This window comes from Amblyomma mixtum, chromosome 10, assembly GCF_055824585.1.
Source record: "Amblyomma mixtum isolate Tamu chromosome 10, ASM5582458v1, whole genome shotgun sequence".
NCBI lineage: Eukaryota > Metazoa > Arthropoda > Arachnida > Ixodida > Ixodidae > Amblyomma > Amblyomma mixtum.
The window spans coordinates 57,771,008-57,784,705 of NC_143021.1; the positions used below are offsets into that span (position 1 = coordinate 57,771,008).

Below are 13,698 nucleotides of genomic sequence, written 5' to 3' on the forward strand. Positions count from 1 at the left end.
GGCAATCAACTTCTAGAAGTCTTGCGTCAATGGTCCATTAAGAATTACTTAACAGTAAACAGCCCCAAAACGAAAGCGATATTATTCCGAACTAAAAATGAAATGGCGCGGAGCAAATCTTGACCTCTGGTAAGGAGATAGAAAAATCGAGGTCGTTCCGACTTTGAAGTGTCTAGGCGTTCTTTTGAACGAGTCGCTCAATTGGCAGATACCTAATGAGAACCATGCAAAAAGACTGGGACAAAGGAGAGACGAGGCACACACAATGACTGGACTAACAACTGTGCTTTATTGAAAAACATTCAGTCTCCCACGAAACCTAACGGAACATGCTCAGCTCAACGGTAACGCAAAACCAGCACAAAAGACCGTGATGCTTTAGAGATAGTCAGGCTGCAGTGTCAACGGGACAGGTAACCTATTTCCTTCTGCATCAATTTGAGAGGCGCCGTGCTAATACAGTTATCTGCTTGATTACTTATGTGTTATGCTTCGAGGATTTCGCGCTCACCCTTACCCTTGCCTCTACTGAGAAAAGTGACATTCGAAAGCACCCAAGATAGCGGCGGCAATGGCGAGGCAAGTTTGCTCCGTCAGCATTAGTCGGAGAGTTATGGTGCTCTCGTAGGCTTTCATTAATACACGGGCCAGTTTGGCCGATGTAAACTTTTTCGCATGTCAGCGGAATCTTGAAAATCGCGCAATCTTGCAAGCATCGCGGTCTTTTGTGCTGGTTTTGCATTGCCGCTGAGCTGCGCATGCTCTGTTAGGTTTCCTGAGAGACTGGCTGTTTTTCAATAAAGCACAGTTGCTCGTACAGTCGTTGTGTGTGCCTCGTCTCTCCGTTGCCCCCGTCTTTGTGGCTGGTTTTATCACAAGTATGTACCAACTAACCCGGATTTCAACTCTCCTAATGCGAACATCTGTGCAAGAATGCACAAAATTAATGGTGTCGTCTGTCTTCAGAGGAACACACTTCTGACAAGAGTTGAAAATAGAAATTTACAATGCATTTCAACTATCAGACATAACTAATTGCTTCATGGTGTGGGGGAGAACTAGGCAAAATCAAATGTCAATCACACTAGCTCAAAAAGCAGCTTTACTAGCAAACGTACCATAGTGTAACCATACGGAGCCCTACTTCATGAAGTTCAACATCATAAAATGTGCGGTTATTTTCATGCAGACTAGTTTCTTTGTATGGAAATTCTACTTCAGTTAAGAATGAATGTATTTTATCAGGTCTCAACACCAGTCGTTCTATTTCAGCCAACAATATACAGCGCCAAATCACTTGGGTCATACCGTTATGCCGCACGATAAGTAATTATAAGCAGCCACTGACATATAACCTAGCACGCTGCCTCAATATTTTTCCGAGTACGACGTTATACTCGAGTAGACTTCAAGGCGTGAATTAATCAGTTATTCACATGTTTTAATCTACACAGAAAGGACACCGCACTTACAACAAATATTTTACTTGCGCTGTGTGTGTGCTAACTGCAAATGAATGTCTGAATATAGCTTTGCGAAATGCGCCCGTCAAAAATTTATATGATAGCAGAGTATGAATTTCATAAAACTGTTATATGCAGATATTTCGTGGCTGTATTTCTTTTTTTTTTTGTGAGTGTGCTCGTCAACTTCTCTGGTGATCAGACGCTGGGACTATACGCCACGTAGAGGGCTCAGGGTAGCTTTCAAGCTGCATCAATGCAGCTTTTTGCCCTCCGTTTTTCTACTTTGTTGCTTATGGAACTTTGGGAGAGTTAATATAAGATGTCATATTCGTGTTCATTGCCATTGCCATGATTGCCACTGGATGTGATGTTATTGAATTATAAAGTTGTGATGGCGGCGATGATATCATACTGTGGTGGGTGGTAAATTTACAGTTTACGGCCTATAAAGATATGAGTGCGCAGTGACATCAATATCTTTTTTTTATCGAACGAAATACCAGATTCTCTTCACAGCATCCTGCATTCCCCAAACAATACTGCGACTAGTGGTATCTCCTGGCAGCTTCGTTATGGTTCCTTTCAGGCACTTCTCCGCGGGGCACCAACTATTCTGGTCTTGCTCTCCCTCGAATAGGGATCGCGATGTACAAGCTGCGAGTCCGCCGTCCCGGGTGGAATCGTGTTTCCGGAGGGCGGGGTGGCCGTGCCGTGGCTTGTCTCGTTGAAGATATCCTCCAGCAGACGGTTGACTGTCCTGATGCTCTCCATGGTCTGCAGGCCCATCACGACTATGAAGGCGACGCTGAGCATCACAGCCACGGCGGCGAAGGTGCCCATGCACGCGCCCTGGACACCGCCGCAGAATCTGGGCCGTCGCTTCTTCCCGCATGCGGCTTCCTGCATACAGTTGGCGCCAGCGAACGTTAGCGCCAGCCAGCTAGCATTTAAGCTCTACTGATCACATTGTAATATGAGGGATGTAAAAATCGAAGCAGCGTTTTGCATTTCTGTTTCTGCTGTAATTGGCGAGCCATCTCTCCTCAAAGCCGCAACGAGTGCCTTCGTAGGGTGACAAGCTACTAATGTGCACAACCAGGGAAATCATAGTAATAAGACGGTGAATAGTACCCCCTTTGTCTAGTAACTTATCTGCAAGTGGAACTGTTATGGGAATACTGGCTGGTGCTTAGTGCGCAAATGCAACACAAAACGCCCTTTTAGTACAATTCTTTTTGTATGTTCTGCAAAATAACGCACAATAAATTGGCTAAGAGAATAAAAAGTTAATTAAGAGCCCGACAGCTGAAATGAATGCGCACATTCCCATTTTAAGGCTTAGTTACTTGTTCTTCACCGAGGATGGAAACTGAGAGCACGTGAGAGCCAAGGTCCACCCAGCCAGGGCTGAATATGTAAACAATGGTGCTCCCTACCATATCGCGACTATTACGATTGGCCTCAAGTGACGCATTATGCTAAGAACGGAATTGAGATTTAGGTGAAAATTTGCTTCGCCATCGGCCCGCTAAAGAACAAAGGCCTTTCCTATATCTCTCCAGTTAACCCTGTCCCGTGTTTTAACAACGTTGAAATTCGGGCTGTGTCTACTCGTTCTTGTCCCTTGCCCTGTTTGCGCTATTGCTACGAAGCCTGTACTGCGCTGAGTACGACCTCCTATGCCGACAAAATGCTTAATCTCTGTCGCGCACCTAACTTTCCGCCGCCCACTGCTACGCTTGCCTTCTCCTGGAATCCAGAAGGGGAACATGTTTTTACTTGCACGACGTACCTCATAATCATGACGAGCCTCAGGTGCATCGTACTGAGTGGCGCGCTCCACCAAGCGGCTGGGTGATGGCGGACCTGGCGTCATGTCTGCAGTTCGTGCGTGTAGGCTGTAGCGAATGCCGTAGAGCTCTTTTTTTTCAGCAAGGGTACCACGAGCTAGTAAAGATTTCCTGCAAGCAGAGACCACCTGGGTGGAACATTGGGAAACTATGAAAACGAGGCGTCCGCTAGCGGCCTTGGAGCATAAACTAACACCTAAATTGAGAGTGCAGGAGGTTATCGAAACAAAATGGCCTTTATGCGACATTTCGCTGGTCGAAATGCATCTAGTTGTCCTAAAGATACGTTTTCAAGACTGTGCACAGGAAAAAGCAGCTGGTCGGTGTAATGTGCTTAAAATAGATTTTTGTTTTCTCGTCTGGTGGCGTTCGTAATTACATCAGATCTCTGGCATGCTTTGGGGTGTGTCATAGAGCAACGTGGTTTATATGCTCTCTAGTAGTGCGTAGTGCTTTCCTTAAGCAGAGAATTAGGTAGATCAGAAATTTGTTTCCAAAATACTACTACACTTTGATCTTAGCCAAAAGGCCGAGCAACTTTCTTTATCTCTGATATAAGATTACTGCATAAGTTCCATCACTAAAAATTTAGGCATATCTTTCTCTCTCTCTTCTCGTTCTTCACTCGTTGTTGGTGGTTGGTTGTTTCTTTTTTCTTAGTCAGGCCCGTCTCTCTACTTCAGCGAATAATCCTCTCGAATTGGCCGGATTAACTCAGAAGAGTGACTTAATTACACTTGGTTACAACAGAAAAAGGTGCAGCGCAGTTAAAATGATAACAGCAGCATAGAACAGAATATCTGAGCTGGGCCGCCCTTGGTTTAAGTACAGTCCGTCGTCCTATGCGAGCATGCCGGAGGAAGTCAGTCTCCTACCGAGCTCCGACCTCAAGCTCCTTCCCAACAAAAAAAGAAAATAATTGTTCCTTCCCAGGAAACCTTTATTAGTTGAGTGCTCGCACATTCCGAAAGCACTTTCGCCCAGTTTCCGGCAGTGCATATGCCGCAGACGTGTCTGGGCCCTGGTCCATAATATTAGGAAACCCATTCCCACGGAGAAGCGAAAATTTACAACTGGCCACGAGGTCAGTTAAAAGGGAAAAACAAACCCAGATTCTTAACGGACGCACAGTTGTAGTTCGCGGAAGGAGTCCGGAGACCCATGCGCCAAATCATGCGCGAAAAACCGTCTGCGGAGGCTAATGGTGCCTCCCATGTCAATGCCAGAACAATACCGGGCACAGGCAAAAGTACGCGCAAGGTAACTCCACGGGAAGTCAGAGTTCAGCCGCGGAACAAACACATCCAAAGTCAGGAGATGAACGCGCGGGCCGTCTCGCCTAAGGTGTCTGGGCCCCTCTCCGTACGACAAAGAAAAGTTTGCCCCGAAAGCGCGCGGCATTTCGGGGACCATGCTAGCTGTTGCAACTATACAAAGCGCAAGCAAAACATAGAAACGCTTAAAAGCAGGTGAGCATGACGACCTCGCACCATCTCAAGTAAAAATATTGAAACACGCAGCGACATGGCTGACGCACATTTCCCTTCTTTGACAAAAGCGTAGGCCAATATCTGTGCTTGTCCGGTTATATTACCACAAGTTTTGCTTTTAAACATTTCCCTGTTGCTGGTCCTTCTGTACAATATTCTGTGTCTTGCAATGCATTTGAAGGCAAGAATGCTATCAGAAAGACCGCCACAATCATCTCCAGTGCTTCTGCTCACTATATGAAGCTTCTCAGTGAAGGTTTTAGGTCTTAATGCGCCGTATTTGTCGCCCAAGCCCTGTAAGCAGTCGTGAGACACATAACAGGCCCGGTAGTTTCTGCCCGAGAAATTTCCTCCGCAAAGAGGCCATCTCTTCGAAGAACGCAAATATATTTTTTTTTCTTTGGACAAAGCTGAGCCCCATGATTAAGGCACCCCAAGGCTAGAACAAGGTGAGGAGCACTAGTACCGAGGAGCTGGCATACATAGAGTGTACACAATGCGTACTGCAGTCGCGTGGAAAGAAATACTTATCAGGGGGTGTTATTCGTTCGAAAAAAAATAAAAAGAAAGAGAGCCTGCCTCCAAACATTATGTTAGTAATTTTCCTGCTTTAATAAAGCCGAAGGGTTGGTTGTTTTGTTCACTCCAACATCCACATAAAAAGACGTGTTCACACATGACTTCGAGGACTTGATTTATACCGAACATATATTTTCTCACAACAAAATTCGTACGAAAAAGTCGGCAACTGCGAACGAATGACAATTGCCAAATCTTCTATCCCATGCATGTGAACCGGCACCCGGCCGCAGAGGCGCTTAAAAAAAACACTTTTTTTGCGATAGTTTATGATCATTTGAGGACAACACAAAGAAAGAAAAAGGAGGCTGACGTGAAATGCTATGTTTAAATGGATGAACCTTGACAAGAATTAAATGGATTGCTGTACGTCGTGTTGTGACAAAGAGTGGCTTTTCTGCAATAACTTCCGCTTCCTCTGATACAGCACCTACAGCGTACATCAATCATTTCGCGAATGAACCGCACAGAAGAGAAAACAAGGGGGGGGGGGGGGGGGGGGTGATGAAGAGCTCAGAAAAATTGAGGGGGGGGGGGATGACATCGAAACACTCTCTTGGCTAAGCATCTGGCATACTGTATACTTCCAACCCTCCTCAAATATTCTTGCTTAATGCTGTACTTCAGCTGCCACTGACAATGAGGCAAGTACTGAACCATTCCTTTCCTTACAGCTTTACCTCACAGCAGCGTACGTATTGAGTCTGTGCTCCTTGCCTGTTTTTCATCTGGTACACTTGTTCCAGTCAAAAATGAGCCTTTACCAATAAGACGAAATGTCCATCTTACAAGACCTCTACATGATCATCACTCCCGGCGATGCCTGCGTAGGTAAGAGTCTACGCTCTTCAAAGGCCAACGGCACATGGAGTGGTTCAAGCTATGTATCTCTGATTTTAATGATAGTGATTCGAATCCCTAGGCACAAGAACTCCTAGACTGGGTTTTTCGCATCATGAAATATTGAAATTTTTCGCATTGCTCCTAGCGACTCCAAGAAGAGAACAATACAAAATTGTATCAATCACAGCTTGACAAGATCGACGAGGTTTTGCTTAAATAAAAATATTTGACGTTAATGTGCGCTGCTACAAAATTATGCGTGCCTCTTGCATGATGGCCAAACGAAATTATGGAAGCCGTAACATCACTGGATGCTGTTAGTGGCATTAAATATAAGTCCCTCCGCATGGCGTACACTTTCTGGACGAGATATCATGAGTTATCGCTGCGGATCGCGCTCACCTGATAATCGATGGCGAGAAAGAAACTCTAGAATTCCCGAATAGAATGTCGCTATGAAAAGAATTGCAAGTATAGAGCTCAAGTAAGGGGCGGAGGGATGTCTCATATGCAGATGATTTTTTAGTATGAAAGCACTATAGGCCTCTGAACCTGGAAAATGCCGGTGTGTAGTGAAGCCTTTGATGTTATTCACCTGATGCGAGAAATTGCGCGAAAAAAACGACGTTGAATGTGGGTGACCTTGGAAAACTTGGGTATAAAATAAGTTCTGCCAAGAGAACTTGCAACGGCGCGAACAGATAAGCCTTACCGGCCACTGCACAAGAGCACTACGCTGTCGCCGTTGCCGATCACGCCTCGACCTCTACACACCATCTCGTCTTCGAGCTCTGGCCATCGCTAAAAGGGGACCATGGCCTTCTTCTATCTGGACCTGGGCCTGCCCTCATACCTCTTCTCGAGATCGTGCCATCGAGGTCCGGTGGGCACTCCTTGTGCTCATCCAGGACTCGGAGGCGCCGCTGGTCGCCGATCGGCACCGCAACGCTCACGAGAGGCACGCAGCGTCCACTTGGCTGCCTCCCCGAAGTTTTAATAAAACGGAGGCACCCTTACCCATTATCCTTTACGATACCCCCTCCCCTTCCACCGTAGCGCCTCCGGCGCATTCTAATGTGGAATAAACGTGGTTTCAATCAATAGAGGTTAGATTACGCACAAGATAAATACCCACTGAAGGAGAATATTCAATAGCCGCTACTGTACGGGAGTTGGTGCATGACTGAAAAAAGGGTTAAACATTCAGCTATTCTCTATATGGTATTGGTGACTGCTTCCTTCCTTCATGACAGGAGAAGGGAAACGTAAGACGTTAAGTTTGAAGTGGCTATTCGCATTTCATTCCAGACAGAGTACAGCGTTGACCTGGCGCATGATTCAAAGTAAGACACGCAATGATAAATGTGAAAGCCAAGGAGAAGCACCCGCCTGTCGTATGCCGGATCCAATGCAGTTTCTCTGAGCCTGTTTCCATCGGTGGCAGGGTTCAGCATGAAGGGCATTGAGGCAGCACAGCGACCGCGTGAACAAGACGCGTTTAGCGCGTAATGCTCTTTCGGAGCACTCACTCTCATCGAGCAATTGCATGAACTCCAGAAAAAAACTAAAGTAATAAGTAAAGAAAAGCGCCAGTAATATGTTCGCAATCAGACAATGGTGTACGCTCACAAAAGAAACAAAGGTAATCTACCCCAGATATAATTGTACCCATTTCGTCACACCGTTAAGCGAATATAAGAAGCCATTAATTTTGTGCTGTCATTGCGAGCGAGACCTCTTACAGGAGTGAAAACGTCGATTTTTTCAAAAAATTACTGAGCTGTTTTTGGCGAATCTTGAGTTTCGAGAAGTGAAAATGTATATGCAGTCAATAAGTTGAGTGCTGCACCTAGGTCACACTGGGAGCGACATCTGTACGATATGGCTGTGCTTCCTGGGAAATTACCATTTTGGAAGAACAAATAGTTACTCTTGACGACCAGGCTAAGAACCCAATAGAGTCGTGTTGACGGCGCCCCTTGTCCCTTCAGTACTTACCTTTTCAGTCCCCTCATCCCTCTCACCCAGTGCAGGTTGGCAACTGGAGCATCCTCCTGATTGACATCTCTGCCTTCCCTCTTCCTCTTTATAGATATTCTTTTTTTTCGTCAATGCCTCAAGTAACGTGGGAACAGACTCGAAGCTGGAAGATTCAGCATTGCAGCAAAGCTGTCTCACCATATAGTTTCCGGCGATAACACACAAAAAACTTGGGCAATAAGCAGAACTCTGTTAATAAATGGCACGGCGCTGAGGTAAAGAAATTTTCCATCACCCGTGACAACTATTCCACTGAAAAAGCGCTGATTTCAAGCTCTTTTTTGGGAACGCTGGGTATCCGCGCGATCGGTAGTCGCTGCCATCATAGCTCACCTGATAAGCTGCAGGACGGTTGTTTGGTTGGCCTCAAACAAAATGGCACGTACCCACTACGGGGCAGTGGCCAAGGACGGAATTGCAGAGAGCGGTTTTCTTCTTCGCTTTCGCTTGCTTGTTTTCTTGGCGTTCTTTTTGTTCTCGTTCGGGGCTTCAAAAGATAGATTTAGCTCGGGCGTACAGTGCCGCGTTGAGGTACTGCTCATAAGTTTTCTTGAAAGTGGTTTTCGCATAAGTACTTCGACATTACTGTTGTGTTATATTTTTTTATGCTGCTCATAGTAACGCATGACCGTCTTTTTCAGTGTTTGCCCTATGCGCGGAGGAGCAATCGCAAGAAATACGTTCACCGTAGAGGGAAAAATAACAATAAAGCTCTTGACGTTTTGCCGGTGAACCACGCAAAAGGAGCGACAAAAGCCGATGGGCTCCTGCAGTGACGGGCCACACAACCATTCTATGCGTTAAACGTTTTTCTGTCCGTGTTTCTCTCATGCAAGATGTGGTCGTGAAGATTTTTTTAGAAATGAAGAGGATTGAAAACTATCAATTTTTTTCAAAGCATTTCCTTTCACAGCGCTCTATAAAAGGGATTGGTTGGGTGAATGGTTATTTACCTGATTATGTATGACATTCTACAACTGGCGAAGAAAAAAAAAGACGGAGCCGTATCGCCATCACCAACTGCGTACACATGCAGACCTGCTCCAGCGCCCGTACTGCGGCACAAAGAACTTTTGGGCCACGTTCCTGCCTAGATAAGGCCCTCGCATATGCCCTCAGGACATCAGAAGCCATTCTTTGTGGCCCGCTGATGTGTGTTAGCTTTCTCTAGACTTCGACAGGAAAATGATTTTTACACGTCGTCTGTGAAACTACTTGCATAAAAATTTGCATAGGCGGAAAGATAGGCACCACTAGTGGTGGAGTTATTATGAATAAATCCTCTCTATGGGATAACAACAAATGGAGAAATTCTTGCTATGAAACCCCGGATAGATCCAATATGGAGGTCGCCACATGGGGCGTTTAAAAATGTACCTGCGAAAATGTGTGCGTGTCATACACCCAATAGATTGTACAAAAGCATTTTTGCACGAAAAATAGTTTATGAAGAAATTTTTTCATGTGTAGTAAGATTTCAACATAGGAATAATTATATCCCCAGTACTCTCGTTGGCAGGGTTGAATTTTTTTTTTGCTCTTGACGTTCCTGATATCGAAAAAAGCGATTATATGTGGTTTACGGTGGCAGATTTAACTGCACGTTGCGAGCGATGAAAAAGCTTCAAAATAATTTCCTACACATCAGAAGAATGGACCATTCCGCTCAATATTTCCATGAGTGCCTCACAATTTTAATATTACAATTTTTTGTTCAATAATGTTGGACAGGCAATAGCCACACACTGAAGACAGCTCCCTTACGCGGTATCACTGAATCAAGGTATCGGCTGGCGTGGAACATCGCGGTTTTAGATCCCTGACATCAAGCGGGGAAATTACATCTGATGCAAAACTCGCACCCCTGTGCATTTTTGGCGCTGTTTCGCATTGTAATTAACAAATTAAGTTGACATGAAAAGGTTTGAAACATCCCAGTTTGTTTGTTCCACTAAAGAGGTAATAAGCTTAGAACCATACATGCCGTACCTCCTTATTAAAGATCTCTTTAGCAAAAAAGGAAGACGCGCGCTGAGTTCTATGTTCTTAATGAGGCTTATACTGTTGATATTTCAAGAGAGATTGCAACTTTTCAAAATAGGATTCTGGTATGGGCTAGTTGGTTCATGCTTTGTACAAAACAGATTAACACAGCGCGACGGAACGGGGACAAGGGAGGGCACTTTTTTAGCGAAAGCTACATTTGCCACGAACTTGCGATTTCGCTGTGGCGGCGCCCCGAGGAGGCACAGAGACCGACCTAGAGCAGTTGCCTAGCAACCGCCGCAGCTAGCGGGCGCTGTCCGCTCACCGCGCCATCTGTCATGACGTCACACCGCACGCCTCGCCGCGGAGCCACCAAGGTCAATTGAAATAGGTCGCGAAGCCGGGGCTTGAATGCGGTCCAGAACCAAGTGCTAGCGACATCAAATTAGTGGTGGAACTAAAGCGCCAAAATGAAATGAGTGGACAAACACGACTAGAAGACGAAAATAATTAGGACATATTTTGTGTTTCAAAAGCATTCGAAAACAATTGCAGTGATTCCGTTTTAAAATGTTTTAGTTGTGTGTATTTTGTTAGAAAGTATAGCGCTTGCTTTGTAAAAATTTTATGACAGCGCTCGCTCAGAGCAGCGGCAATGGCAGCGGGACGATGCCAAGGTTGACGGTGCTCTGATGTAATACCCGGGTCATATCTTTTGACCATTCTGCTTGCTTTTGTTTGAAACTCGATTCTCCTAGCCCTACTTTTTCATCGTTGCTTGTTGCTCGAGTTCTTGGTGTGCATCGTTCGTGTACAGTTTCCGCTTTTCCCTTTTGCCAGCGCTTCTGTGTAGTTTCGTTCGGTTGGGTGCGGTTCTGTAGCTTTTGCCCCAAAAGGGCATCGTCTGTGGCCATGGGGCCCCCGTACGCAAAAAAGAGGTGTGCGGTTGCACGATGTGCGAGCGATAACCTGTCTGGCGGCGTCACATTTCATCGCTTCAGCCCTACACCTGCGACATTCAGCGCGACACCTGAGGCGAAAACGAAGGAAAAAGGCACGAGAACTGACTACCTAAAAATAGCGTTGGTGGTCGGCACTGGTCTTGTCTTCTTTCTTCGTTCTCGTGTCGGGTGTCGCACTGAAGCGTCGCGGCGTTCAGCAGTTTATTTTTCCCGCCAAGCAGCTCGTAATGCTGACGTCACGAATATGACGTCACTAAAACACGTGACTTTGACGTCGCGTTTTTGTTTTAATTATGACGTCACTTTTTAGACGCCCACGCATTTCGAAGACGGCGCTGGCTGCGCACCACAAGCAGCCATGTTTTGAACGTATGGGCTTCTATGCAGCCTACGCTACCATAGTACATCTACCTTGGAGCCACCGCCACCGTTCGGTATGACGTCACATCAATTGCCTCGTCGTTGCGCTTACCTCCGCTCGCTTCGAAAGCTGTGTCGCATGCCTGATAACATGCAAAAGGAGAGCTCGTGGGCGCCGGAACCCCAGTTGAGGCGGCAGTATGGGCGGCGACAGGTCTGCTAGCAGAAGGAGGCCAGGAATCGACATCGGAACCAAATGAAGTGGAAACGAATCGTCCACGAAACAGCGCGCCGAACAACTGGCGAAACGCCGTGAATGTGCCGCCGCGAGCTTTCGCTACGGATATCCTGGCATAGCCGAGCTATGCCACGGCCAATTTTTCCTAGATCGTCTGCTAAGGGATTGGGTTGGCTGGTAGGTCGGTCGGACGGCTTTGACATCCCAAAGCAGCTCAGGCTATAGGGGACGCCGTACTTAATGGCTCCGGATATTTTTGGCCACTGGGGTTTTTTAACGCGCCGTGATACCACAGAGTACACGGGCGTCAAGCATTTCGCTTCCATCGAAATTCGACCTCCGAGGCCTCATCACCATCATCAAGCACATTTAGGAAGTGCCGTGAAAGCTTTACAAAACGGAGCCATCAGGTTCATTCCTCGTAATCAAACGACGTTAACATATCACTACTATTCTGATCAAGTTTGTCTTACGTGCTTTCTCACAGTCCTTCTTGAGGTCTTGTCTTGATTCGAAAGATTTTATTCACACCTCAGACACGAACCACACATCTGCGCACCACCGTCAGTGAGATCCCATTGCATCGGTCATCCACTTCAAGTTCTGCGCCCACGTGCCCGTACCACTCTCTTTACGAACTCATCATTTTGCCGAGTAGCAGCTTACTTGAACATCTTTCCGGACCACATCGCTGCTATAGCCTACCATTTATGACTGCCGTCAACGCCTGCATCCTTTAAATCAAAATCCTTATATAACACCCCACAAGGGGCTTTTAAGGAAAATACAGTGATGTGATGTAACATTGAAAGATCAGTCTCTTCGTGGGTTGACGTGCATGGTATGTACGTGCATATGTATGCATGTGCGTATGCATTTATGTAACTATGCATTGTAATATAGCAGGCCAGCGCGGGCCTTGTGCATGCAAATGGCAGAGAGGAAACAGACGGTTGTGGCCAATTGGTAAAGCATTTTATCCCTGAATTGGTGAAAAAGGTGCTCTCTATTTGGATTCCAGGTCACTGCGGTATTGTTAAAAACGATGCAGCAGACTTATTTGCAAAACCAGCTCTCAATGCACCCGTCGCCTGAAGCGTCCGTAATCTTATCCTTTTCCGAATGTTTTGTTTTAAGCGTTTACAGTATAAATAACGCCATGTGCAACGATTCCTTGTTCTCTACATTTAAAATGTCCCCTATACGGCTACGCCAGTTGAAATCCTCTCTTAAGATCTCGTAGAGGGAAACTACACAAAGGATGATTGTTGTAGCATTCTTCACGTCTTGCAGATTCGAATTGCTCAATCACATTGCAAGAGGACACTTCTAGAGAGGTTAACTTTTTATAACAATTAAAAGCAGAAAGGAAGATAAAAGCAACAAGAAAACATATTTACAGTCGACTGGCTAGTACTTCTACGTCACAAAACCAGCCCGCGGTTCTGCCGAAACAGCTGGTTTTAATTAAACCCTATGTCCCCGCCCTCGCTGGGGAGAATAACCAATCAGGTACTGTACAAACATCCACCCAATAACTTATTGGGGAAAGGAAAACACCACCAATCAACAATTTGGAAAGGATAACACAACCAATCAATGATTGGGGAAAGAAGGTAGCTCATCGCGACACCGTACACATATGTATACCTTCTACCATCACGATTTCGGATAATTGTGCTTTCCTGCTGCGAGCTTCGCGAACACTCACTTTCCCAACGTCCGGTTGACCCAAGTTCCAGGAAAGCCACTTCAACCCATCTGTTAAGCACCGTCGCTCCTCATGCCTGCAGCTAGCGTGGCAATATCCTGTTGACCACGCTTCAAAAGCACGCCACTGCAGACATGGTACAAAAAGCCACGCCCTGTGACGCGGGTCTGCCT

General features: G+C 46.0%; 1 protein-coding gene across 1 annotated transcript in view; it reads right to left on the reverse strand.

The window, feature by feature from the left end:
• Nucleotides 1-900: 900 nt before the first annotated feature.
• Nucleotides 901-13,698, reverse strand: part of LOC149325870 (uncharacterized) — a 78,489-nt gene continuing 65,691 nt past the window's right edge. The window contains exons 2-3 of the mRNA XM_089563891.1: nt 3,259-3,444; nt 901-2,366 (exon numbers count right to left, since the gene is read on the reverse strand). Coding sequence (XP_089420017.1) covers nt 2,049-2,366; nt 3,259-3,342 — 402 coding nt within the window. The 5' untranslated portion in view covers nt 3,343-3,444 and the 3' untranslated portion in view covers nt 901-2,048. The remainder of the gene's footprint in view (nt 2,367-3,258; nt 3,445-13,698) is intronic.